The 26,546-nt window shown below is 35.5% G+C and overlaps 2 protein-coding genes across 5 annotated transcripts; both read left to right on the plus strand.

The window, feature by feature from the left end:
• Window positions 1–4,572: 4,572 nt before the first annotated feature.
• On the plus strand, window positions 4,573–5,582 carry LOC126605908 (uncharacterized). The gene has a single exon (XM_050273359.1). It carries the CDS (start codon window positions 4,725–4,727, stop codon window positions 5,355–5,357), a length of 633 nt encoding a protein of 210 aa, XP_050129316.1. The 5' UTR covers window positions 4,573–4,724; the 3' UTR covers window positions 5,358–5,582.
• A 14,467-nt stretch (window positions 5,583–20,049) lies between these two features.
• LOC126604682 (golgin candidate 1-like) lies at window positions 20,050–26,210 on the plus strand. 4 transcript variants are annotated; one of them, XM_050271970.1, is made up of 21 exons: window positions 20,050–20,374; window positions 21,107–21,184; window positions 21,427–21,479; window positions 21,575–22,216; window positions 22,331–22,393; window positions 22,631–22,708; window positions 22,813–23,016; window positions 23,216–23,272; window positions 23,380–23,454; window positions 23,551–23,622; window positions 23,982–24,044; window positions 24,144–24,242; window positions 24,427–24,504; window positions 24,614–24,682; window positions 24,764–24,832; window positions 24,911–25,006; window positions 25,130–25,206; window positions 25,336–25,381; window positions 25,456–25,554; window positions 25,658–25,702; window positions 25,806–26,125. In XM_050271970.1, exons 1-21 carry the CDS (start codon window positions 20,347–20,349, stop codon window positions 25,875–25,877), a joined length of 2,163 nt encoding a protein of 720 aa, XP_050127927.1. In that variant the 5' UTR covers window positions 20,050–20,346; the 3' UTR covers window positions 25,878–26,125. The 4 variants fall into 4 exon arrangements, with proteins under 4 accessions (XP_050127927.1, XP_050127929.1, XP_050127928.1 ...); XM_050271972.1 differs by having other exon boundaries at window positions 24,785–24,832; XM_050271971.1 differs by having other exon boundaries at window positions 24,433–24,504.
• Window positions 26,211–26,546: the final 336 nt, after the last annotated feature.

The following is a 26,546-nucleotide window of genomic DNA, read 5'->3' on the forward strand; positions in this document are numbered from 1 at the left end:
TTGATTGGTGTGATTCAAAGGGGAAAACAAGGGTTTTGAAAAAGCTTTTGTGTTAGTCGGTCGTGGTGCAACCAGAAAAGAAACTTCACTGAGGGCCATAAAAATTAATTTTTCATGTTAATTCTTTTCTAAAGTCATACAGCCTTTCTTTTCTTACTTTTTTCTTTTGAATGTAAAGTTATATATACGTTAGATGAGTGGGAGTAAGAATGTGGATCAATCGTGACCACAAATCACAACCGATTATGGCTTATAGTTCTAGAAGCTATGCATATCCATGTCATTGTTTTTGTTTTAAGCAAACGTGTTTGTGTTTGTGATCACGTTGTGTAGATGGTTTGATGTGTGTTTATTATCGGTCTGGACATATTTATTGATGCATTTTTTTTTTGTATGATATCTGTATAGGGGTTTAATTATCTTTGTTGTTTGCGCGAATTTATTTTTAGATTAAGAATTTAGTCACTAATTAAAAATGAAAGATTAGAACTCGAAACCTTAAATTTATGAATAAATACTCAATACACTGAGTTAGAAGCTCATGCTTCCATATTATTGGTTCGAATCAATATTTTTGTGTCATGTGCTTTTCCTTTGCATGCATATATATGTAGAATTCGGCTGGGTCCAATCATTTTCAAAAATACAAATTCCTGAAAGAGAAAGAAGTTGTGCGATGAAAACCAGTTATAAAGGGTGTGTATAATGAGCTTCACTTCAAAGAAGGGAGATTATATTCACACACTTCAAATTATTTATTCTATTTTTTTAATTTTTTAATGTTTTCCTATCAAGTGTTAGTGGTGTGTAGAAAATATAAAAAAAATTAAAAATGTATGGGAGACGTAATTTAGGATGTGTGAATATAATCTCTCTCAAAGAACTAGGGAAAATACATATGCCCAAATTGCATTTAATCACTAAACATAATTAACACATGCTTAATCTGCATTAAAACGATGAGGGTAAATCTTAAAGATTTAATGTGGAGCCTAAAATAATCCCAAAAATTCTAGAGGCGACACGTGGACTTTTGCCTTAGAAATACAAGATTGCTTTCAATAAATGGGCGGCTGCTCAGATACTCCTATGCGCAGCTCACACGCTTGAAGGTCCTAGCAACTAAATACGACTGGCCACGATTCACATGCCCTTAACAAGGAAATGTCAAAGCATTAAAGATAAAAATTAATTATCCAAATCATATCTTTAATACATTCCCAATTGAAGATTGACTCCATTCAAATAAGTAATCCCAATTTATAAATTAGGGATAATTACTCCATTATCTCAAGATATTATTTCCTATTAATATCTTGAGAATATTTCTCCATAAACATTTGTCAATAGGATGCTGCCACGTGTAGGGTAAAACCCGAACACTATGGCTGGCCCTTTCCTCCTATATATAACCCATATTCTACCAAATTTCAAAGGTTCTTGCTAACCTAAAAAGTCCTAAACACTTTACCCTCCTTAGAGAAGCTAACTTAGGCATCGAATATTCATTGGCCTAAACCCCCCCCCCCCGCCACCTCGTGCGCACGTGAGGCTTAGGTCTTTGATCAAAGGTATTGATTGTTTTGCATGTGCATTTTCGTCAAGACTGAAGACGACGGAATTTGCATCGACATTTAACACATCATCGTGTGTTATACAATTGATTAATATCGTTGATGAGTATGAGTCAATCACACAATAATTCTCTTACACGTATAGTCTGTAGTCATCTACCTACATGTAAATAATTGTCTATTACAATACGTATATCTTATTACACACATAAACAACTTATAACTAGTTTTTTTTTTTTTTTTTAGTACATCGATATTTTTACATTGAGATGAAGGAGAGTTCGGCAAAGTCACACAATGGGCAGTCTAATTTGGTATCAAATTCGTCATCCATAAGATTTGAACCTAAAACCTCTCACTTCCAAATAAATAAGAATATTACTAGATCGTAATACTGAATAACAACTCATAACTAGTTACAGTCGAACATTTATTTATGCAAATCTCGCAACGAGTCTTACACAAATCAACAACTGAAAGTTGTCCACCTTGAAAGCAAACCTCAAAACATGGTACGCGAGCACACAAACCAAAGTAGTTTTGCACAAGTGCATTTCCTAGCAGTTTGGTTGGTGGTGGTCGATCGTGAAAGGAAAAGCATAATGTTTGGAGTTGAAAAAAGGAAAAGCATTTCCTAGCAATATGGGGGCTGGCTACCATTATGCTTTTCTTGATCAAGTTGGACAATGTGTTATTAAGCATTTTCATCATGAAGACATTAAAACATGTATATTTTAATAGGTTAGCTACTTCAGGTGGGTATAAAAGGATCTAATTTATTGACCAAACCAATATCCTTAGAGGAGAAGGAAAATAAAAATACAACAATAAAATTTGACCAAAAAAAAAATACAACAATAAAAATAAAATTTGATTAGGGTTTAGAGGTCCCCAGAGTGTATTGCTTTGTTTATCTGAACGTCCAATTTTAGGGTTTTCGTATATGCGTGTACGGTGAAAGATTCATTTGGGGCCTTAAATCAGATGGCCACGTGTTCAGAGTAGGTGCCTCTTATTCAATCCTGTCAACCTTGTCAAGCTGGCTTGGTTCCACCCAGTCTCTCTCATGGGAGCTGTAGCAACCAAGATTTTCCACGCCATTGTCCAATGTCTGCTGCTTGAAATTGAAAGAACAAGGAAAACCCATTCAGTTTAGAGAGATCCGATGTTAATTGGATAAATTAGAATTGACATTAACAATTAACAACTAATCATAATCGAGTATAGAAGGTAGCATTTTTACTTTGATTCGTTAATTAAACAATAACGATTTTAAGATTGTTGATCGTCAAATCACTAAAGATTGATCGAGTCAAGAAGTTTTTTAGAAAACTATACACCACCACATTGTATTATTAGCAGTCATGTTATGAATGTGAAACCCCTGTATTATTAGCAAAGTCATTCTATGAAGGTGAAACTCTTAGCTACTCGTCATATTATAAAATTTGAATTAATTACATCGTGTGATACTGTAACCCTCACACTGAAAATTTTCTCGGCAAAGTGAGTTGTGCAGTCAAGTTTCTTTTACTCTTCTGCTTAAAATAAAGCGTACCTTACCTGAATTGTAATGGCAATGTCAACATGGAGTCAAAGTGACCTTAACTTCATGCATAATTAGGGAACTCAATTAATTTTAAAAGAAAGGAACTCAATTATTTCATGTTACCCCTACAACATTGATTAACTTATAGTACAAACTTGATTAGACTTGCTAACTAAGAATTATACTTTGGGTAAAATAACAAGTCAAATTTTGATCAAGCTTACAAACGGCGCTTTACCATAATGATAGAAAGCAATTATATATATACATTCTAATACGGGTTAGATATCCCCTGATTTTCCTTCCTGCTAACAACTAACTATTTAACTTACTAATCAAATAAACACCATCGAGTTGACTACTGACAACCGGCCTGTAAAGCATAAGCAAACATTGGGAGAGAGTCTCAAGTCTATAGCCTAATATGCATACAATTTTGATCTGCTAGCCACCTCTTTAATGTCCTCAACTTGATATTTGCGCACGTTGTAATCAAAGACTAGTTGGTTTTCGTAATTTCATTTTTTATTTTTAGAGTTATTCATTGAGAAATTAAGGGAGGAAGAAATCATGATTTACCTTTATCGTCTTGAACCATTTAATCATATGCTCAATTGACCTGACTTTCGGGTGTGTTGAAGGATGTTTTTGAAAATGTCATAGTTACTTTTGTCTAAAGAGAGCTTTATTCAAGTACTGGATATATAAGCAATACTTCATATATCATAATTCAAGTTGAAGAAATGATATATTTTTTCTTATCTCTCCATTTGTTTTATAACACGTATAGTACCCACTTTAATACTGGACACTTAGAAAAAATTCTTTTCTCTAGTTAAATTTTGTGCATGCGATAAAAACACACTTAAACAAACCATTACTAGCTATGATCATTTCTTATAATCAATCTCTCATCTACTTTTATGTTCTAACTTCCATCAATGTGTACATAATATGATTTCAAGGATATGACGGATCTTGCACATCGCCTAACCAAATTTGATCTTTCTATAAGTCACCATTTAGTTTGGTTTGAGAATCCTTGTAATATTATATAGAATGTACTCAATGAGGACTCTATATTTGAATTCCTTTTAATCAATGATAATGCAATTGGTTTCTATCAAAGGGGCCTTTTAGTAATCTGCAGAAGCCAATCATATAAACCATGAAACAAAACAAAAAATCATATAAAAGCACTAACAAAAAAAAAATCAATCAAACAACAAATAATTAGAAATTCTCACCAATTCCTATCCCTTTGGAAATGCCATCCAAACCGCGTGAAACAAACTCTCCCACTTTACTTTGCATTTCTTGACCTTTCTCTTAAGATTGTAACATTCACTCGCCATAGAAGAGAATGATATAAATCTCTACCACTTTATAATTATCAACTTAATCTTTATTATTAAATATTAATTTCCAACCCCTTTATATACCTCCTTCCCCTTCCCCTCATAGGCTCGAACCAACAAAAACAAATCTTCTAAATTTCAATCATCTCTCTCTCTCTCTCTCTCACACACACACACAGAGCCAAAAAAACCTCTCTCTCTAGACAAAAAAACCCTATCTTTCTCTATCATCCAATTATACAAATGGAAGTAGAACCAAGCCCGCCAGTTGTGGCAAAGAAATTGTGGAACTTAGTACGCATAATGTTCTTCATGTTGCGCAAAGGCTTATCCAAGAGCAAGCTTATTGTCGACCTCCATTTGATGCTCAAACGTGGCAAGCTAGCAAGCAAGGCAATAGCCAACAACCTCATGCTCCACCACACCTCCGCCTTCAGCTGCCGCTCAAACGACGCTGTCTCCTTCGTCACTCCCCGAGAGTACGAGTTCAGCTGCAGCAACAGCCCCGCCATTTACAACCCTTTTCATTTCAACAAGCGCAACAAACACCACCACCACTATTTTCCCAAATCAACCAGTGCGTACCAATACGACGACGTTAGCACTATGAGTGCAGTTCAGAAGGTGCTTGAGATGTTGAACAATGAGATGGCGGTGGAGGCCTCGCCGCTTGTGACATTGCCAGGGTTTGGGAAGAGCCCTATGGTGAGGCAGCTGAGGATAACGGACTCCCCGTTTCCGTTAAAGGACGAAGGTGATAGCCAGGTGGACAAGGAAGCTGAGGAGTTTATTAAGAGATTTTACAAGGATCTCAAGTTGCAGAAACGATCGGCTGCCCTCGAATCTCCGTCCTACCGTGCCATGCGCGGTCGATGAGAAAATGGACACAAAATTTAATTTCAACTCGGTTAATTAATTCCCTTGAGTACTGCATGGTTAATTTGTTTTTGAGCTATCAGCTTTGTCATTTGCACATAAAGGGTAATATTTCCACACACACACACTGAATTTTTGTATATGTGCCGGTTATCATGTAACATCGCTCAATTTAGATATGTATAACTGAAGTCTGAATGCATATCGTGGGGAAGAAGTTTTATATATCACGGGTGCATATTATTATATACGTTTCACACACGTTAAGTATTAACTTTTTTTAAAAAAAAAAATTTATGAAGGCTTTTTAGTCAAAATGGTCCCTGAGATTTGCATAACACATCACTTTGGTCCCTGAGATTGAAAATCAATAGAAATGGTCCCTGAGGTTGTCCACCATCCATTATTTTGGTCATTCCATTAAAAACTCCGTTAAGTATTCTCGAGCTCTTGGCAGGAAGTTTGGGCAATTTTCAAGGCTTCGTAACTTAATTGTTTCTTAACCAAATTCGACACATAATATATCAAAATAAAGATAGGAAAGTGTAGAACAAGATTATACCTATTTGGAAGCCCATTGGTTTCCGGAGATGACCGGAAAATAGCATGAAAGGTGTCTGGTCCGCGGGAAAACTGGAAAACTCGCCAGAAACTTGGTAAACTTTAAACATTCATAACTTCTTCAATACTCAACGAAATCGAGTGATTCAAAAAAATAAAAATCATACTTCTTGATGAGACAAAGAGAATGGTACCTTTCTCGACGGCTAACTTACCGTGGTTTGGCCGGAAAATTGCTCGGAAGTGGCTAACTCAACTACCAAGACAGCTACTTTCAAGACGTTTTCCGGCCAAACCACGACGAGTTAGCCTTCGAGAAAGGTACCATTCTCTTTTTCTCGTTGAGAAGTATGATTTTCGTTATTGAATCACTCGATTTCGTTGAGTATTGAAGAAGTTATGAACGTTTAAACTTTACCCAGTCTTCGATGAGTTTTTCAGTTTTCAAGCTGACCAGTCACTTTTCAGGCTATTTTCCGGCCATCTCCAGCAACCATTGGGCTTCCAAATAGGTATAATCTTGTTCTACACTTTCCTATCTTCATTTTGATATATTATGGGTCGAATTTGGTTAAGAATGATTGAAGCTTTGAAAATTGCCCAAACTTCCAGCCAAGAGCTCCGGGACACTTAACGGAGTTTTTAACAGATTGACCAAAATAATGGATGATGGACAATCTTAAGGATCATTTCTATTGATTTTCAATCTCAATGATCAAAGTGATTTGTTATACAAATCTCAATGACCATTTTAAGATAAAAAAACCTTTTATGAAAAACATATAATTATTGGGAAATTGGGTGTTAGTTTGCTTTACGTGGATATGTACTGGTTGCTTTTGGACTTTTAGATTTAGATGAAACCAAGGCTCTCCCTTTGGAGAGCAATAATTTTGATTCTTGTATTTTCCGTCCCACCATGTATCTTTTTATCCTTTTTGTTGTCAACGTGTTTGCTTGTAATAAAATAGAAAAAGCAAAAGGGTGCATATACACATATATAGGTGATACTAGAGAGATTATCTTTTTAATCATATTTTGTAAGTTAATGATTGAATTTATTCTTTAAATCATTAAAAAAGAAATTCAATTATCAATCACCATATCATATTGTTTACAAAATATGATCTAAAAGGACGGTGTCCCTAACATTTTTCATATGCATATGTGTGTGTGTGAATCTCTCTCTTCTTTTTGCAAAACTATGGCCTTGTACCTATTGCGACCAGTTGCATGGTAAAGAAGCTTTAATAAGAGCGTTATGTTTGTCATGGTCTCTCGTGTGTGTGGGGATTTTTCAGGTTGGTGAGTAGGAGCTTTGGATTTATTAGGGTTTAGGGTTTTTGTCTGTCTAGTCCTCTGCTTGTGATGGTGACACTAGTGGTTGATCTGGTCCAAAATTTGGTTACGTTGTTAGAAGGTCACTGCCAATTTGCCATGAACTGAAAATTAAAGATAGCCACAAATTTTCAGATCTAGCTACACTACCATTTCGATCAGTTTGTCCAGATTTTTGGTTATATACTTTTGTATATTTTAGCTTCTTGTTCTTTTCGTTTTCAGGTTAGTGAATGATTCGAGGGAGAGCTATATTGGTTAATAAAATTATGGCTGTGGTTTTAACTAGAAATATTGAAGCTGACAGCAACGTCTTTGTCGTTAATTACGCTCAGCTAATACTATGAGCTCTTGTGATAGATTTTCAGTCCACAAGTTGGGGCAGGTTAGTGGTAATTATGACATATGGGGCATCAGTAGATCGACATCTTCCTTCATTTGAAGGAAACAAGTACAATAATTTTGAGAGAGAAGAAAATTATTAAAGAGGCAAAGCTAATGTGATGGGACCATGGGAAGGAACGTTGTAATCATCGATTTTATTGTGTGTTATATAAATAATCAAAGCTGTCACCATTATATATTGCGTACATATGATATGAAAGACGGGGCTTCTGGTTCAAAATAAGCTCAAATTGTAACAAATATAATGCTTGAAACCAAGTTGGTCAGACCATCTCCAACCGAAATGCTAAATATAGTCCCATCCAAAATTAAAGTTCTGCAAAAAATTATTTTTAAATGAACAGTGTCAGACTATACTCATATACCATCTCCAACCGAAATGTAAATATAGCTCCCTCAATAATGTATTAATTTTAAGTTTATACTTTAAATTTATTGGTTATTTTAGTTAAACTACATTTGGATGTTTTCAAATATAATCGTTGAATTTAAATCAATCATTGCAACTGAAGAGCTAGGCTAAAAAACAAAAAGCTACAAGAGGGGCAGCATTTGGCTAGCCTAGTGCCCCTTTGAATAAATAATGGTCTGGTGGGCTCCATAGAATTATAGCCTAGCTACTGGTTGGAGATGAATTTTTTGACAAATCAGATCATTTTTTGGCTTTTGGACCTTTAGCCCTCTCCATTTGCAATATATGAAGTAGCCACTACTTATAAGCACATGCAAGATCTCTTTTTTCTTCAATGTGGATTCATAATCTCAATATTGTGAGGATGTAAAGATAAAAGAGTCTTACATTGGTAAAAGGAAAAACCTTGTAAGGGCTTATAAAAGGTTGGGCTAGCTACTCCTCATATTACTAATTGGTTTTATGGTAGAATCTCAACTTTCTTCATAGTATCAGAGCAAGTTGACCCACATGTGAAGCCCAACGACCATATATGCATGATCCACATCACCCAATTTGTGTTGTCCACATGTTTGGCTTGAAAATTCGTCACACATGAGGGGGTGTGTGAGGATGTAAAGGTAAAAATGTCTCACATTGGTAAAAGTATAAACCTTGCAATAGCTAATAAGAGGTTGGGCTACTCCCATGTTACTAATTAGTTTTATGGTGGACTCTTAATTTTTTTTGAGGTTTCTCATATCACTGATGTTAGACTCTTTTACATTCACATCCTCACAAACACGTGCCTTCACTTATGACGAATTTTTGAACCTAACACGTGGGCAACAAGAATGACTCACATGTGGTCGTTGGGCTTCACACGTGAGATAATCTGGTTGTGATACCATGAAAAAATAAAAGTTCTACCATAAAACCAATTGGTAACTGCTTATAAACACATTCAAAGTCCTTTTTCTGATATAGGGGATCCAAACTCCACCGTGCAATTTAATTGATTTTAGGCATATTAATATTGGACTTTTTAATCAAAATAGTCCCTGCGATTTGCATAACTTCTCACTTTAGTCCCTGAGATTTGAAATTAATAAAAGTAGTCCCTGAGTTTATCAACCATCAATCATTTTGGTCATTTCATGAAAAATCTCCATTAAATAAGGCTAAAATGATAAAAATACCATCAATATTTGTCAATTCATTTTGCCCATTGTTTATTAAATTGATGGTGGTCCTTATTTAATATAAATTTTCCTTGAATGACGAAAATAATTGATAGTGGACAAACTCAATGACCACTTCTATTGATTTCAAATCTTAAAGACCAAAGTAATGTGTTATGCAAATCTCAATGATCATTTTGGCTAAAAAGCCTTAATATTTTGATATAAAGTCATTGCTTTACCATACCATGGTTTGTAGTAAACTTATAAGTGATGAATAATGATGGAAGCTTGCACTAACATGCACATAGTACTCTTTTAATCATCACTTTATGCACACTAAATAATATATTTATGTATTTGTGTATGTATCATTGTATGCTTAATAACCTACTTCAATGATCGACTCCGATTCTAACTTTTCTTTTCCTTCCCAATATATATTCTCCTTTATTTATTTCAGCTATATTTAATTTGTCTGGTAGAAGCTGAAGTGTCCATCTCACTTTTTCTTTAATTGCAGATTTTGATCACTTCTCCTGTAAACCATCTGAGGTTATTGAAGAAAAGAATTATACAGAAGCAAGAATGAAGAAAGAGATAGAGAGAGAAGAAGAATATCGAAGATATTAGAGAGAGAAAACTGTTGAGAATTGTTGTTTCTTTTCTTATTAGTTACAATGAATTGTTACAAGCTATATATTCTAACACTTTGTAGCTTACACTCTAAGTAACAATATAACCACCTTAACTATCTTCATGATCTTTTGACACTTGTCCATTTCCTACCCATTGGATCTCAATACTCCTAACATCCACCCACAAGCTTAGGGGCAGAGAATGTGAGCCTGAGATTGGCACAATGAGTCTGAAAGAGAGGAGCAGATAAGCCTTTGGTAAGTATATCAGCAAACTGCTAGGTGGAAGAGACAAAATGCACCTGCAGTTGCTGTTTTGCTACTCGCTCGTGAACAAAATGCACATCAACCTCTATGTGTTTTGTACGTTGATGCTGAATAGGATTTAAGGTCAGTGTTATAGCAGATAAGTTGTCACAGAAGAGAATTGGCTTTTCGACAACTGGAACCTGCATAAAATGTAACAATTGTTGAATCCAATCAAGTTCAGCAGTTGTAGTAGATAAAGCCCGATACTCAGCTTCTGTGGATGAGTGAGAAACAGTTTGTTGCTTCTTAGATGACCACGAAATAGGATTATATCCCAAAAATACAACCATTCCAGTAGTTAATCTCCTATCATTAGGATCCCAAGTCTAATCTGCATCACTATATGCAGTAATATCCAGTGAACTCTTGACATAATGAATGCCACAGCCTTGAGTAGCTTTTAAGTACCTAAGAATTCGTTTCACTGCCATGAAATGTGACTCCATAGGATTTTGCATAAACTGACAAACCTGATACACTGCAAAAGCAATGTCAGGTCAAGTGAATGTTAAGTACTGTAACGCGCCAACTAAACTCCAATAAAGGGCAGAATTATTATAAGGTTTGCCATCATCTTTGAGCAACCTGTTGTATGGTAAAAAGGGAGTTGCACATGGTTTAGACAGTAGCATATTAGCCTTAGTTAGCAAATTTGTAACATACTTGTGTTGAGAGAGAAATAAACCATCATTCTTCTGCAAAATCTGAATCCCCAGGAAATAGTGGAGGGGTTCCAAATCTTTGATATCAAACTCTCATGTAAAGGAATGAATGACCTCAGTAATTGCTTATGTGCCACTGCCAGTAATAATAATGTCATCCACATATAGGAGTAAAATCACCACATAGCTGTCAACAACTTTTACAAATAGTGAAGAATCTGCATATGTGGATTTGAATCCCAAGGATGGTAGAAATCGAGTAAACCTCTCATTCCAGGCCCTTGGTGCCTATTTTAATCCATATAACGATTTATGCAACCTGCACACATAATCTTCATGCTTTAAATCAACAAATCCAGGTGGTTGAGTCATGTATACTTCCTCTTGCAAGATATTATGGAGAAAAGCATTTTTCACATCTAATTGCCACAATGGCCAACCAAAATGTGCAGATAGAGCTAGAACTAGTCTTGCTGTTGTACTCTTCACAACCGGATTAAAAGTTTCCCCAAAATCAATACCTTCTTCTTGGTTAAACCCTTTAGCTACGAGGCGAGCCTTATACCTCCCAATAGAACCATCAACATTCTTTTTTATCTTAAAGACCCATTTATAGCCTACTAAGTTTTTATGTCTTGGTAGAGGTACCAGAGACCATGTACCTTGATGATGCAATGTTGAAATATCATCTTTCATAGCCTCATGCCATATCGGGAACTTTAATGCAAACTTATATGTGGCAGACTCAACTTGATTCAGATCAACCCCTCCATGTTCATGTATAGCAGCTAAAAAAGTAATTTTCTTAGAGATACCACTCTTTGACCGTGTCTGCATAGGGTGGAGATTCATTGGTGGGATAGATAGAACCACTTGTAGGTGTTCAGGTTGGAATTCAGGGACCACAGGAAGTGTAGGAGACAATGGCTGTGTAATTGCTGCACTAATAGATTGATTAGATACTAATTCTGCTGAGTGTGAACTTGTATTTGCAGCTGGTATAGAATGAAGCTCGAGAGATACTTGATGCATATTAGTATTTGACAGATGACTCATTGTAGCATTGGAACTTGGGTGTGGAGAATCAAGGGATGGACCAAAGGTGGATGGATTCTGAGTAGGTGGTAAAACAAGAACACTATTTTGATCAGGTATTGGAATAGTTGATAGGATGAGTGATAGTGGTGCAGAAGTAACCGATTGATATTTGAGAACCAAAGATTGGTAAGGAAACTCAGTTTCATAAAAAATTACATGTCTTGACACATAAACTTTCTTTATAGACACATCATAGCAGAGATACCCTTTATACTTAGAAGCATAGCCCAAGAAGACACATTTTGTTGTTATAGGTTCTAATTTTGTGCTAGTATATGGTCTTAACCAAGGATAGCAGGAACACCTAAAAACTTTCAAGTGTTGGATCTCAGGGAAAGTATGATGCAACAACTCAAATGGTGATTTATGATCTAATGTGGATGAAGGCATTCTATTAATCAAATCTACTGATGTTTGACAGGCAAATGACCAAAACAAATATGGTAATGAAGCAGTTTGTAACAAGGTAATGGATGTTTCAATTATGTGTCTATGTTTTCTCTCTGCAATGCCATTTTGTTCTGGTGTATGAGGGCAAAACATCCGGTGACTTACTCTTTTATCGAGAAGAAACTTTTGAAATGCCTTACTTATATACTCGCCACCGCCATCACTTTGAAGAACTTTTATGGATGTATGAAACTGATTGAAAATAAAATTGTAGAATAACACAAAAGTTGCGAAGACATCACTTTTATTGCAGATTGGAAAAAGCCAACAATACTTGGTACAATGATCAATGAAAGTCACATAATACTTGAATCCCTCTAAAGACACATAAGGAGCAGGGCCCCACACATCACTATGAACAATATCAAATGGGCTTACAGACTTTGGAACTAAATGAGAGAATGGTAGTTTACTAAACTTACCCTCTAGACAAGTTTGACACAGGGAAGGAATACTATCAGCAACACAAGAAATTTTGGAATTGCTTAACATCTAAGAAACTATTTTATTTGAAGGGTGACCGAGCCTCTTATGCCAAATACTGACAGTGACTTGTTTGCCAAGAAATGCTACAGGTTGTCATTTATTGTTGACTGGAAGGGAGCACGATGAGATGATGGGATACAATTCATTGTTACACAGCCCTTTGTCGAGAGTCCTCCCTGTGGCTTTGTCCTGAATCCAAAATGAAAATGCATCAAAAATCAACCAGCAGTTATTATCCAAACAGATTCTATGTATAGACAGCAAGTTTTGTGATAGTTTCGGAACATATAAAACAGAATTGAGCTTTATAGGCTGCATTAGAGTTGGTAAGAGAGAGGAACCAATGTGAGAGATAGCTAAAACTTCACCATTAGCAGTCTGGATTACTTCATTTGCGAGATATGTGGTAGCTAAAGAAAGATTGCTCACTCGGAAGTCATATGATTAATTGCACCTGAATCGGTAAGCCAAACTTGTTGCTGTGTAGGTACAGATGGCACTGAAAATGGAGAAGTAGCAACATGCATTGTATTCATTTGTGAGTTATAATTCTTCTGAAAACAAGTTTCTGCACTATGATAAGGATTGCCACAAATCTGACAGCTTGAAGAAGCAACTGCATTCCTATATCTGCAGGTATCAGCAAAGTGATTGTTTTTACCACAAATTTGATAGCCTTGAAATGTGGTTGTATTCCTAAACCGACAAGTAGAAGCCAAATGATTATTCTTCGCACAAATCTGACATGGTTGATTTTGAACACCATAGTTTTAAGCCTTTGGTGGAGATGTACCAAGAATTCCAGGGGCATGGTTCGGATGAAAAGTTTTGTTGTTGCCAAACTTCGGAGTAAAGTTGGAATTGAACCGATTTCTACCCTTATTGTTGTAGTTGAATGCCTTGTAGTCAGTAGAATTAGAACTGCTATGATTAGTACCAGAACCAAAGAAGACTGATTCTTGGAAGGAAAACTATTGCTTTGTGCCATGAATGCAGATAACACAGGTGAATTAGAGCCATTCTCAAGTAAATTTTCTTCAGCAAGTAATTGAGATCGAAGATCTTTCAATGATATCACAGTATTCAGCAGGTAGCCCATTTAATGTAAGAATCACAATGTCATCATCATCAAAAAATACACCAGCAGCAGACAATAAATCTCTTGCTTATTTAATTTTCTGCAAATATGATGTGACAGAATCATTACCCTTTTTAATTGTCTGAAGCTCAGATTTGAGTTGAAAGATACTTGTTCTTGTGACTGTAGAAAATTGGTCTTTGAGGCGATTCCACAGTTCTTTAGAGCTAGTACTTCCAATTAACAAGAAACTGTAGCAGGAGACAAGGTTACAGTAATTAATTACATTAAATTTATCATGCATCTTCCATATCTTGTAATCATTAGTTGGAAACCTTGTAGAAGAATCACCAGACAAAATTGATGAACTATCAGAGGAATCTTGACTGAATTGAGCATGACAGGGCATTGAACCATCAACAAAACCAATTATGCTATGACCTTCAAGAAGGAGCTGCATTTGAAAATGCCAAGCTAAATAGTTCGTCGCATCCAATTTCACATTGACCGAACTTGAAACAGATGAAATCAAAGAAGTAATTGGAGATTGTAAGATCTGTAACTGAGCAGTTGTCACCATTGTTGCAAATTGTAAAGAAATCACACGAAATCTTGACAGAAACCAAACCACAAACAGTTGGTAGGCACGTTTTGAAGATTGGAGAACCAGACTGAGAAGTGCAGAGAAAATACCCCAAATATCAGAAAAGAATCAAAGCCAATCACAATATACTAATATACCAGAAACCAATCACAATAGCGGAAGCAATCATAACCAAGATCAACAAATCTGTCAAGCGTTTATGCTTGTTCCGGTGATGATACCATGTAAACCATCTGAGGTTATTGAAGGAAATAATTATATAGAAGCAAGAAAGAAGAAAGAAATAGAGAGAGAAGAAGAATATCAAAGATATTAGAGAGAGAAAACTGTTGAGAACTGTTGTTTCTTTTCTTATTAGTTACAATGAATTGTTACAAGCTATATATTCTAACACTTTGTAGCTTACACTCTAAGTAACAATATAACCACCTTAACTATCTTCATGATCTTTTGACACTTGTCTATTTCCTACCCATTGGATCTTAATACTCCTGACATCTCCAACGCAAATCTTACCAAAGAAAAATCCGAAAAAGTTACCTTTGTAATACATAGAGAACATAGTAGGTATTCTTGAAAAGAAAACACAAAAGTAGCTTTAGTCTGCTGAAGATAATTAATTAGGTAACTATACGTGCAGACATACGAAGAAGAACTAAAATATTTATTATATACCCAGTTTCTACTTATGATGAACTAACTAATCCGCTGAACAAATTAACTACTGTTTACTACTCAATAAACTCGTCTATACATATCATTATTATTAGTATTATTACATTTTGAAAAACTGAATTAACATTACAAATAGGATGCCTCCACGGATCCTAAAAGCATACAAATTAAACTTTAACTTAAGTAAAATTACATTTGGAAGGTTATCAAATTAGATACGTAGTTATGACCTAAAGAAGCAAACTCATATGCTATTATAGTAGCTTCTTAATAAATATGATTAAGGGGTATAATTTAAAATTTGCTAAAGTTGTCAAATATCTTGTAAAATATACATATGATTCTATTTATAATTGACATGTAATCACAAAAATTCATTATAAAAATATGCATATTTATATCCAAAATGATACTCTTGCTATCTATTTTTTCATTTCTATTAGAAAAATGGTCAAATAGATAGTAAGTACAACACTACTCTATTTTTCTCCGATTAAAGTTTCTCCAAAGTATATAAAGTTCCATACTTTTCAAACTATATGTACAGAGCTACTTAAGTGAGAGATTGTCGGCCTTATAGATATTGAGGAAGAAGAAATGGGACTAACGGAAAGTTTCCGATAACAAAAAATTACATTTTTACACTAAAAAGTCAATCTTGATACTATTTACTTTACCCTTTATTTTGTTTTTATTGTTAAAACTCAAAATTTTCAAACATTTTTCATTAGTTTTCCTTAGAAAAAAAATGGTAAAAAAAAAAAGAAGGGGAGAAAACAGAGCTACTTAAGTGAGAGATTGTCGGCTTTATAGATATTGAGGAAGAAGAAATGGGACTAACGGAAAGCTTCCGGTAACAAAAAATCACATTTTTACACTAAAAAGTCAATCTTGATACTATTTACTTTACCCTTTATTTTGTTTTTATTATTAAAACTCAAAATTTTCAAACGTTTTTCATTAGTTTTCCTTAAAAAAAAATGGTAAAAAAAAAAGAAGGGGAGAAAACGACTAAATTATATGGTGGGTGAAAGATTGCGATGTATGGTTGCATGATTGAAGAAAAGTCTCTCTCAAGCAGTAAAGAGCCTCCTTCTTTGTCTTGAATCGATGCTTTCATTCCAGGCTCATCTTCCAATTGCATACAATACAACTATATTGGATCATCATCAATATATATTATCAATATTCACGGCTACAGCTTTTTTTTTTTTTGGTTTAATAGCTGAAATTCTGAAGGGCTAATGTCACGAGAGATTTTTTAGTGTGATTGGTACATTGGGTGATACACCATGTGTTACTATACAAATTGTGGGATATATGTGCTAAAAAGTTAATAACTTAAAAAATAAAATTTCTCACCACTTCTATTAAAACATATAGTGTACCATTTGTATTCCCGTCACAATAAAAATTTCTCCAATGCCACAGCCCCCCTTGTAGACGCGTGCCATGCGTGCATGCATGCTTATTTGATATGGACTTTGATTTAGACAAATTAAATTTTAAGCACTTCTCTTTCAATCTTCATATTTGATCTAACCTGTAATTAATTAATGTCTGTTGATCTTGATCAATCAGCAAAGTTTTCATAATGACTTTTGATTTAAGCAATTTTGTTTGGGTTTCTTCTATATGTAGGAACACTATTGTACTCATAAGCGCTTTTGTTAAACCCGAAATTATTATTATTAGGGTTTTTTTATTAGCATCCTAAACAATATTGAATACACCCCACATTTTAAATAACTTATAAATCCTAATATGTAATGACAATTTTGACCTAATTAAATATACAAATAGAGCACCACCATATACAAATAGAGCACCACCATAAATGGAAGACATGGCCGGCCACCACCGGTTAACACCACCCTATCTGGATGGGAATGAACAAAGCTTCCCATTTGGGGATTAAGGTCACTTGACCATCTCGTATTGCGCTGAACCCCGCAAGTGTTTGTCATAGCAATAGAAGCAAGGGCAAGTATGATGGTGAAACAATTCATTATGTGGGTAAAGCCCATATTGATCCGGATTGTTTTCAGCATAATGTCTAGAAAAGTATGGAAGCGACGGTTGCTCGTATTGCCTAGGAAAGGGATGAGGAGCTCCATTGTGCATGCGAGACCCAAAAGGATCGCCATATCTAAGATAATTGTTTGAATTATGCACATAACAGTGTGGATTGTCAGTATAAAATGTGGAGTTTATGTTGAGAGTGTAGTGTGTGCGGATATTATTGGAAGTAATGTTGGGTGTATTAGGATAAATTTTAATTGAAAAAGTAAATATGGGGTGTATTCAACAATATATGGGGTGTTAATAAAATAACCCTTATTATTATTATTTAAAAAAAAAAGTGATTGTCAAAGCATTTGAAAGTGCTTATGAAGAGAGCGCTAAAATGCTTTTAAATAATCTACAAGCTCTTTTAAGTTTTTCTTCTAAATATATTGCCAAAAGTGTTTTGATCATTTTATAATTCGTGCCAAACAAGCTCGATCTGAGTATTAGTTTTAAAATTCTTAAAAAGTTCATTGCCAAAAATTCTTATTAAAATTTGGTGCCACATTTATAGATTTTGAATGGATTAACTTGGCTCCACAAAAATTATGAAGGAATTTTACCTTAAATTACTACGTAGCCAAAATTCTTTTTAAAATTTGGTCCCACATTTATAGATTCTGAATGGATTAACTTGGCTCCACAAAAATTATGAAGGAATTTTACCTTAAATTACTACGTAGCCAAAATTCTTTTTAAAATTTGGTCCCACATTTATAGATTCTGAATGGATTAACTTGGCTCCACAAAAATTATGAAGGAAATTTATTACTACGTAGCCGAATCATGGAATATCGTATATATGACCAAAAATGTTTATACTATAAATAGTTATGTACAAAATTTCATCTGTGTAAAAAATCATAAAATATAAGATATTTAGTCATCAAATTGTTTCAAAGTAGATGGTTAGAATCGATAAAAGTATTACAAACAATATATTTTTAATTGATTTTTTGCAAAGACAACATTCACAGAATAATTAATAATATGAAGTAATTTAAAGTACAATTTCTTCACAATTTTGTGGAACCAAACACTTATTCTTCTTTGTGTGTATAATAAAAAAAGGCATAATGTTGCAAACTGTTTGTTTCGGAAAAGGAAACTAAATTTCACTACATATATACATAACTTAGTATTTAAAATCATTCTTTTATTAACAAAAAAAAACACCCTAAAATTATTTTGAGAATAGAAAGAAGAAAAAAGAAAGAGAAAAACTAAGAACATCTTCAAAAGAGATCAAAAAGTTCACATCATCTAACGGTTAAAAAAGACAACACTAGTGCTTTCCAACCGAAATGTCAATTCCTATGTGGCATGACATGTGATGACAGCAGAGGAAGTTGCTGTCAAATTTGACAACAGCTTCAAATCTATTTTTAGTGGTAATAAATGCTTTTTATAATTTTTTGTTTTAAAAATACTAATTACAATTATGAAAAGTAAACACTACAATTAATAATAGTTTAAATTTGACATATGGGTAGAGAACAAAATTTCCAAAAAAAAATCAATGTGCCACATAAGTCTTCTACTCGAGCTAGATAGGAGACCACGTGAGAGACACGGGGGTAGCATCGCCATTTAGAAAATTTCAGTAAAGGCCTCAATGCCTTTTGGAAATATGATTTGTACAGAAGCACAAGTGAAACCAGCGAAAATGCTGCTTTTCAACTCGAGGGTTAATTCAACTTCCTCCCACCACAGTCTAACCAAACACACCATACCCATATGCATTCAATTTTTTTTTTTTTTGAAAAAGCAGCAGCAGCTCCTGAACGGGGCAGTTACCATTTTCCAACAAAATCAAGCACCCATAATTCGTCCAATAAAAAAAGAATAAATTGTAGCAAAAATCCTTGATTTATACCACGCTTTTAATTTTCGTTCCTGAACTCTACTAATAGTTTCTCCCATTCTTGAATTACGTCATTTGTTGTACTAATATTCCTTTGCATTAACTTTGTCAACTTATCCGTTAAGCTGAGGATAAAATAGAAATTTCATCTAAAAAATAAGAATTTTTTTTTTTTAAGAAAAAGACTTGTCCCTCAAGGATTGAGGAGGAACTCCTCCTTAAAATACATCGTGACCTATTCATAAAACTTCTTACTTATGATCAGAAGTTCTTAAGGGTTGACTAAACGACCTTAGTTTTAAATGTTTTTTTTTTTTTGCAGAAATGATCTTTACATAGTAATTTATAATATAAACGCTTTCGAGCATAAGTATGAAATTTTGTAAATAGGCCACAAAGTATTTTTGAGGAGGAACTCCTCCTTTAACTCTAAGGAGTCAAGCTCTTCTCTTTTTAAAATAAGTGAGATTTTTTGTATGAAAAATCACTATACCTTAAATTTGATGGAAAAGAAGACTATCTTTAAAGGTACAATATCTCATGCAACGAAGGGTTAAGTTAGAGGACTGGAGAAACTAATATGTAAATTCATGAACGAAAACGAAAACTAAACATAGGGTAAAGTTCAGATACATTTGCTATCAAGCACAAAGAAAGAGAATATCTGTCAAAATATTACAGGCCCGTATAAACTTGGGCCTAGGTTTTAACATTTAACAAGATGTGATGGGCTATGGTTTAAAATAAATGATCTTTTAAATTAATTGGTCCAAAAGCCCAATCAATCCCAGACCAGACAACGTCACAACGTTGTCCCTACGCATCAGCCACGTGGCACATAAGCGTCTAAATAAGGATACGGTGGTCGCGATCTCACATGAACAACCTTGTCTCTGTTTCTTCAGTTTTACTCGTTAACGCAGAAACCTTCCTCCCTGCTAACGAGTCACGACTGAGTCACGTGTCACACGAGTTGCGACTGCCTTGACGACCCCCCGAGAGAGTTGAGAGGAGGACCCATTTCACGCAGATCGCAGGACGCTTTTACGTTCTCGAATTCGAGCTATTCCGACGCCAAACCACGCCGTTTGGGTAATCTCCCCCATTTCTTCCATGGAAGCTGCTCCATTGGTCAGTCTCTAAGCCGCAGTTGTTGCAAGATCTGAATTTGGTTTCATAACAATGGCTGCGTGGCTCAAAGCTGCTGAAGGTTCGGATCCTCGATTTATTTTTCTATTAATTTGTTGCTTTAGTTAATTAATTTGGTTTGCATTTTGGATTTTGGATTTGAAATGTGTTTTAGGGTTGATCTTATGCTTAATCAGTAATTGTAATTTTTTGAGGTGTTTTATGGATAATCTGGTAGCGATAATCGGGTTACGTTGGATTTGCATGTTTGATGATCTTCATGTCATTGGCATTGGTTATTTCTTTATTGAATTGTGTTTCGGAGTTCGTATTACAATGAAAAATTTAGTTTGGACACGCTATAAACCGAAAAACTGTGAGGTAGGATTCCGCATTTCATGAATTGTCCGGAAATGACATGAAATGAAAGTGAGCTAGAGAAATTTGGTTGGTTATTCGTTTTAGTGTGTGGGCGATAGATAGCTGCAGGTTAGTGATGCATTATCGGTGGAGGAACTTGTTCTTCTTGGTATCAAACCGGTATTGTCAGCTCGGTTTAGGTCCATAGGATAATACTGCTGGTTAAGCAGTTAAAAGTAATAGGTTAGGCTCAAGACTGAGTTTTTATCACAAAAGAAAAGAGGTTGTATCATAATCCCAGTTCTTGCACCTGCACCACCCATCTTATACTATATATGATTGTTTACTATATAGATCATCCCTGTAGAAGCTCCACATCATAGTTCCTTGTATTATTGCGCCATCTCTTGTGACCTTGATGTGTAAAGTTTATAACTTTTTCCATTGGCCTCAGATTTGTTTGAAGTTGTTGATCGAAGGGCAAAGCTGGTTGTCAGTGAGTTGGATGATCAGTCACCTTCCCAGTCACCAGGTATTATCTTCAAATTGTCCTGTTTTTTTTTTTTTTTTTTCATTTATTTTTTATATTTTTGTTTTGGTTTGGAGTCGGGATGCTGCCACCAGATGTTACCCACTAATGAGTTGGTGCCTTGATAATGGGTCCTAGAATATGCATCCGTTAGCTCTTACTTTATCAAGTTACTGTCTGTCTTTTAGATACCTTGAAAACCACCAAAATTGTTTCCAATTTTAATTCTGGTTCCTTTTCTGAAGCTTCTAATGGGCAAGAATCTCAAGCTAATACGAGGAAAAAGTCGAAGACCAAGGTATTGCCAGATTACTAATGAAAATACAGTGTAAATATTCCACACACGCATGGACATTTATAAAGGTTTTGGTCTCACGCATTGGATATTTGCAGGCTCAAAAGAGGCAGTCCATGCATCATTCTCAGAAAATAAGTGATTCTGCACGTGAACAGATCAGTACGTTGGCATCACAAGCAGATGTGACACCTGAAATAGACAGTGATGTTCGTTTAAATGAAAATGACGGGACACCCTCTGCAGATCCGACAAGTCGAATCATCAATGAGCAGCAACAAAATCTTGACAAAGATACCACAATAAGCATTCCCTTAACAGAGACACGGGCATTTGAAGTTGATGAGAGTAATGTTGAACAAGCAGAAGCTTCAACAACTATTACTGATAGGGAAGCTATTACATCAACTTCTAATGGTAAGATTGTCAATGAGATTGCCTCAGATGGTTGTGAAGAACATCCTTTGCCGTCATCTGCCAAAGAAGTTGAGGTTGTGGATGAAAACCATCAGGTTGGATCAGTTGATGCTGGCCAAGATAACAAATCTAGAGCTCCTGATGTTCATCCAGAAATTGACCAAGGGAGATCAGAATCTACCACTGATTCCATCAGTAACAGCGAAACTCAATTGAAAGTCACTGATGGCAATGAAGAACCGGTTGTTGAGAAAAATAAGCAACTTGAGCATAAATCTGGCAGCTCTTCAGTGAAAGTACAGGAACAGGATCAAATTGAGGAGGTTAGTTATTTACTACAGGGTGAATATCTTGTGTACTTCATTCCTATTTTGCTTTGAATCTTGTTAACTTGCCATCTAGGCTATTATTGAATAGTTTCTTTAGTTGGTGTACAGGCTCAAGGATTGCTTAAAACCGCTGTTTCCACTGGTCAGTCTAAAGAGGCAAGGCTAGCGAGGGTAAGCTGTACTATTTTCTGTTTTTCTTTATTGTTAGTGTAATATACAGCCCCAAGTCGTTGAAGTAGGAATGCGACTTTTCTTTCAGTCAGTCTCTTGGAAAAGTTCACCATATATCGAATGAGCCTGTTTCACATATACTTTAATAAGCCTTATGCCCCCATGAGAAATTTCTTATTGGTTTTAAGTTTTCTGTTTGAGTTCTTTGTTAATCTTTTGGTTATGATTGATTATTAGGTTTGTGCTGGACTTTCATCTCGACTTCAAGAATACAAATCTGAAAATGCACAGCTAGAGGAACTTCTCGTGTCAGAGGTGAGACACATCCTGTTTTATATTTCAGGGGTCAAGTGAAGTTCAACCTTTGTGGCATATGATCTATTGCTATTGGTATTACATGCTGACTACTATTTTGATAGAGAGAGCTGAGCAAGTCATATGAGGGTCGCATAAAGCAACTACAAAAAGATTTGTCCACGTCCAAAAGTGAAGTGACAAGAATAGAGTCAAATATGGTTGAGGCCTTGGCGGCTAAGAATTCTGAAATTGAGGCCCTTGCCAGTTCCATGGATGGAATTAAGAAACAGGCTGCCGTATCTGAAGGGAATCTGGCTTCACTGCAGGTTCATTACACTTGCACATTTAATTATTGATGCATAAATTATATTTCTCTCTCTCTCTCTCTCTAAGGACTGGCTTGCGTGAAGTACCTAGATCACCTTTTTTCATTACTCTATTCATGCAATTATGAATGTTCCCAACTTGGATTTTTGACCAGTTGAGGCTTTAATAATAGTTTGATTATTATTATTTTCCAAACAGGCAAACATGGAGTCTATGATGAGAAATAGGGAGCTGACAGAGACAAGGATGATGCAGGTTAGAGTTCATGATTTTTCTTCTCTGCATGTATTTGGACCCTTAGCATACATTTGCATATGGTGTTTTTATCATTTGACCCTGAAATAGTAGGAAATTTTCTTCAGGCTCTTCGAGAGGAGTTGTCTTCAGTAGAACGTAGAGCAGACGAGGAGCATTCCGCACATAATGCTACCAAAATGGTGTGTATCTACAACAATAGTATTATCAATTTATCAGTAATTTCTGTATCTTTGGTTATTTCCTTACACTCCGATAATCACTTTCTGGTAAAACAGGCTGCCATGGAAAGGGAAGTAGAACTGGAACACAGAGCCCTTGAGGCATCCACAGCCCTTGCAAGGATCCAGGTAGAGTGAGCGCTTCTTAAGTTTGTGACTCTTTGCCTTAAGTAATGCACCATTACTTGATAAAAAAATGTATATACCATTATTTCTTAATCAGCTTTTATTCTCTTATCTCTATAGAAACTTATGATTACTGACATTCTTGGTTTCCTTTATATGCATGAACCATATAATAGTGCTTGCAGATTATATTTTTATTTCTAATGAACATTTTACAAACTTTTGAAGATTTTGCAAATTTTGTTTCTTCCATGAGCTTTTATCCAGGATTTGTATCTATTATTCCATGTTCTGTCTATGAAGATGTTGCATTTTCATGCTTTTCCTAATTATATGAACGTTGTAAATGCTTCTCTATCCAGAGAATAGCAGATGAGAGGACTGCAAAGGCTTCAGAGCTTGAGCAGAAGTTGGCATTGCTTGAGGTAGAACATTATATATTATTTTCTACTAATGCATTTGTTCAATTTTTGGAAAAAATACTGTTTTAAGATTCTTGGATAATTAGCACTATATGCCTTCAGGTTGAATGTGCCAATTTAAATCAAGAGCTGCAAGATATGGAAGCTAAAGTTCGGCGTGGGCAAAAGAAGTCACCAGAAGAGGCAAATCAAGCAATTCAGGTATTCCTTGTGATATGATGGATATTTACTCATTTTATTATAGTTTGAACTTCTAGTGTGATTTCTTTTACTAGGTAGTATCATTTCATTGTCACATGGGCGCCCAGCCCAACCCAAATTAGTTGAGGATATTTAAATCTTCACCATGGTATTATAGTACTCACTTACAGTTGTGAATACCAAGGTGCAGGCATGGCAGGAAGAAGTGGACCGTGCACACCAAGGTCAGAGGGATGCAGAGGGCAAGCTTTCTTCTTTGGAGGTAAGTGTCCCTTGTTTATTGCCCAACAGTGTTGTTATTATCAATTTGTAGCTTTGCGTTCTGAATTTTTTGCCTTGTCAAACAACCTTCTTGAAATGCTTGATTTCAGGCCGAAGTCCAAAAAATGAGAGTTGAGATGGCTTCCATGAAGAGGGATGCAGAACATTACTCGCGCCAGGTGATATCTGCTTTCTCTCTTTTTGTATATCTTCATATGAATAGTTTTACAAGGTTATATTGAGCACTAAGTTATTTATAGGCTATATTTTCCATTTTGCAGGAACACATGGAGCTAGAGAAGCGCTATCGTGAACTCACTGATCTACTGGTAATGTCACTCAAGAACACTTATTTACATGGTCAGATATCGCATCTTTATGACACGTCTTGTTCCATCTGTTTTCAGTACTACAAGCAAACACAATTAGAAACCATGGCTAGTGAAAAGGCCGCGGCAGAGTTCCACTTGGAAAAAGAAATGAAGCGTATCCAGGAAGCACAGGTCTGATCCTAGGTGTTTTATGCTGCTGACTTGATAGTTTTATAATAGATTTTAGAGTCCAGTTACTTTTTATTTTTTAATCTCATTTATTGCTTGCTCTATGCGAATTCACATTATGTACAGGTGGAGGCCGAAAGAAGTAGGGTTTCTCGCCGGGCATCAGCTTCCTGGGAAGAGGACGCTGAAATGAAGGCACTTGAGTACGTTGACTCTTTAAAAGGACCTTGTGCATGATTTCCCTACATTCTTTTGGCATCTTGCTAAGTACTATGAAATATGTTATAATTGTTTGGCTTTGGATGGGACTAATTAAAATATAATATCTGCAGGCCTCTTCCGTTGCATCACCGTCATATGGCTGGGGCAAGCATTCAGGTAGAGCTCTTTCTTACCTATCACAACTCTAGATCTCCGTTTCTTACTCTTAAGTTTCACCTCATCGCATGCAGTTGCAGAAGGCAGCTAAACTATTAGATTCAGGAGCTGTCAGAGCCACAAGATTTCTATGGCAGTATCCAACAGCCCGACTTATCTTGCTATTCTACCTGGTAAAATAGTTTACCATGCACTTTAAGAGTCTAAATATGCATGCACATATGTGCATTGTGGAGTCAATTAAATCAGAAAGTAACGAGAATAAATCATATACAGGTATTTGTGCATCTCTTCTTGATGTATTTGCTGCATCGCCTTCAGGTACAGATACTACTTAATCGTTACAATTTGTATGAGAAGCCAACATTCGGTCATGATACCAAATGTCTTATGCATCTCTCCTAAACGTGTATTCTATGCGCAGGCTCAAGCAGAAAATTTTTCGGCTAGAGAAGTTGCAGAGTCTATGGGACTTGGTAACACTAACTTACCATGATTCAGTAGCTTGCTACACGCGAGACGCTACTTGGCTAAAATCTTCAAGTTTGACAGTCATAGAATGCGTCGAGCGTGATACATCCAATGATATAGCGTAGCAGGAAAGGAAGAAAGCTTTGATTGTAGGGTGAGGGTGAAAGTATATAGTTGGTTTTATCTCCTTTCTTTATAGGAGATAGAATCCTACTCAAAAAAACGTTTTTAATTTTACAATTGTGTCATGAAAGGACTCACTTTGGTGAACAACTTTGCTTTCTTTAACCCCCAAAATCAAAAAGAAAAAAAAGAAAGTGGACTACTGTCAGTCAGTCCTTGCCTCCACCTTCATAAAGGTCGTACCCAGTGCACAAGGCTCCCGCTTTACGCAGGGTCTGGGAGAGGTGAATGTCGGCTAGCCTTACCCCCATTTATGGAGAGGCTGCTCCCAAGTCTCGAACCCGAGACCTACCGCTCATGGGCGAAGGCACTTGCCACTAACGGCATAAAAAAAAAAAAAAAAAGTTAATCGTGCTAAGGAGGTTAAATTTTTAAATTAAATTTATAAAATATACAATGTGTTGTGGCTCACTTTTATTAGGCTTTTATATTTAGCTCTGCTTTTCCCTTATAATTTTTATTACGGGTTCTAAATTTTATACTGTTAATTTATATATTATACATAGGTGCA

Source organism: Malus sylvestris, chromosome 15 (assembly GCF_916048215.2).
Source record: "Malus sylvestris chromosome 15, drMalSylv7.2, whole genome shotgun sequence".
Lineage (NCBI taxonomy): Eukaryota > Viridiplantae > Streptophyta > Magnoliopsida > Rosales > Rosaceae > Malus > Malus sylvestris.

What these genes read in the sequence shown, in the direction of transcription:
- LOC126605908 (XM_050273359.1), top strand. Translation starts at nt 4,725, where the DNA reads ATGGAAGTAGAACCAAGCCCGCCAGTTGTGGCAAAGAAATTGTGGAAC.
- LOC126604682 (XM_050271969.1), top strand. Translation starts at nt 20,347, where the DNA reads ATGGCTGCGTGGCTCAAAGCTGCTGAAG. An exon ending in AACAGGATCAAATTGAGGAG is followed by an intron (nt 22,217 to 22,330) that starts GTTAGTTATTTA and finishes GTTGGTGTACAG; the next exon opens with GCTCAAGGATTGCTTAAAAC. An exon ending in ATTTGCTGCATCGCCTTCAG is followed by an intron (nt 25,703 to 25,805) that starts GTACAGATACTA and finishes TTCTATGCGCAG; the next exon opens with GCTCAAGCAGAAAATTTTTC.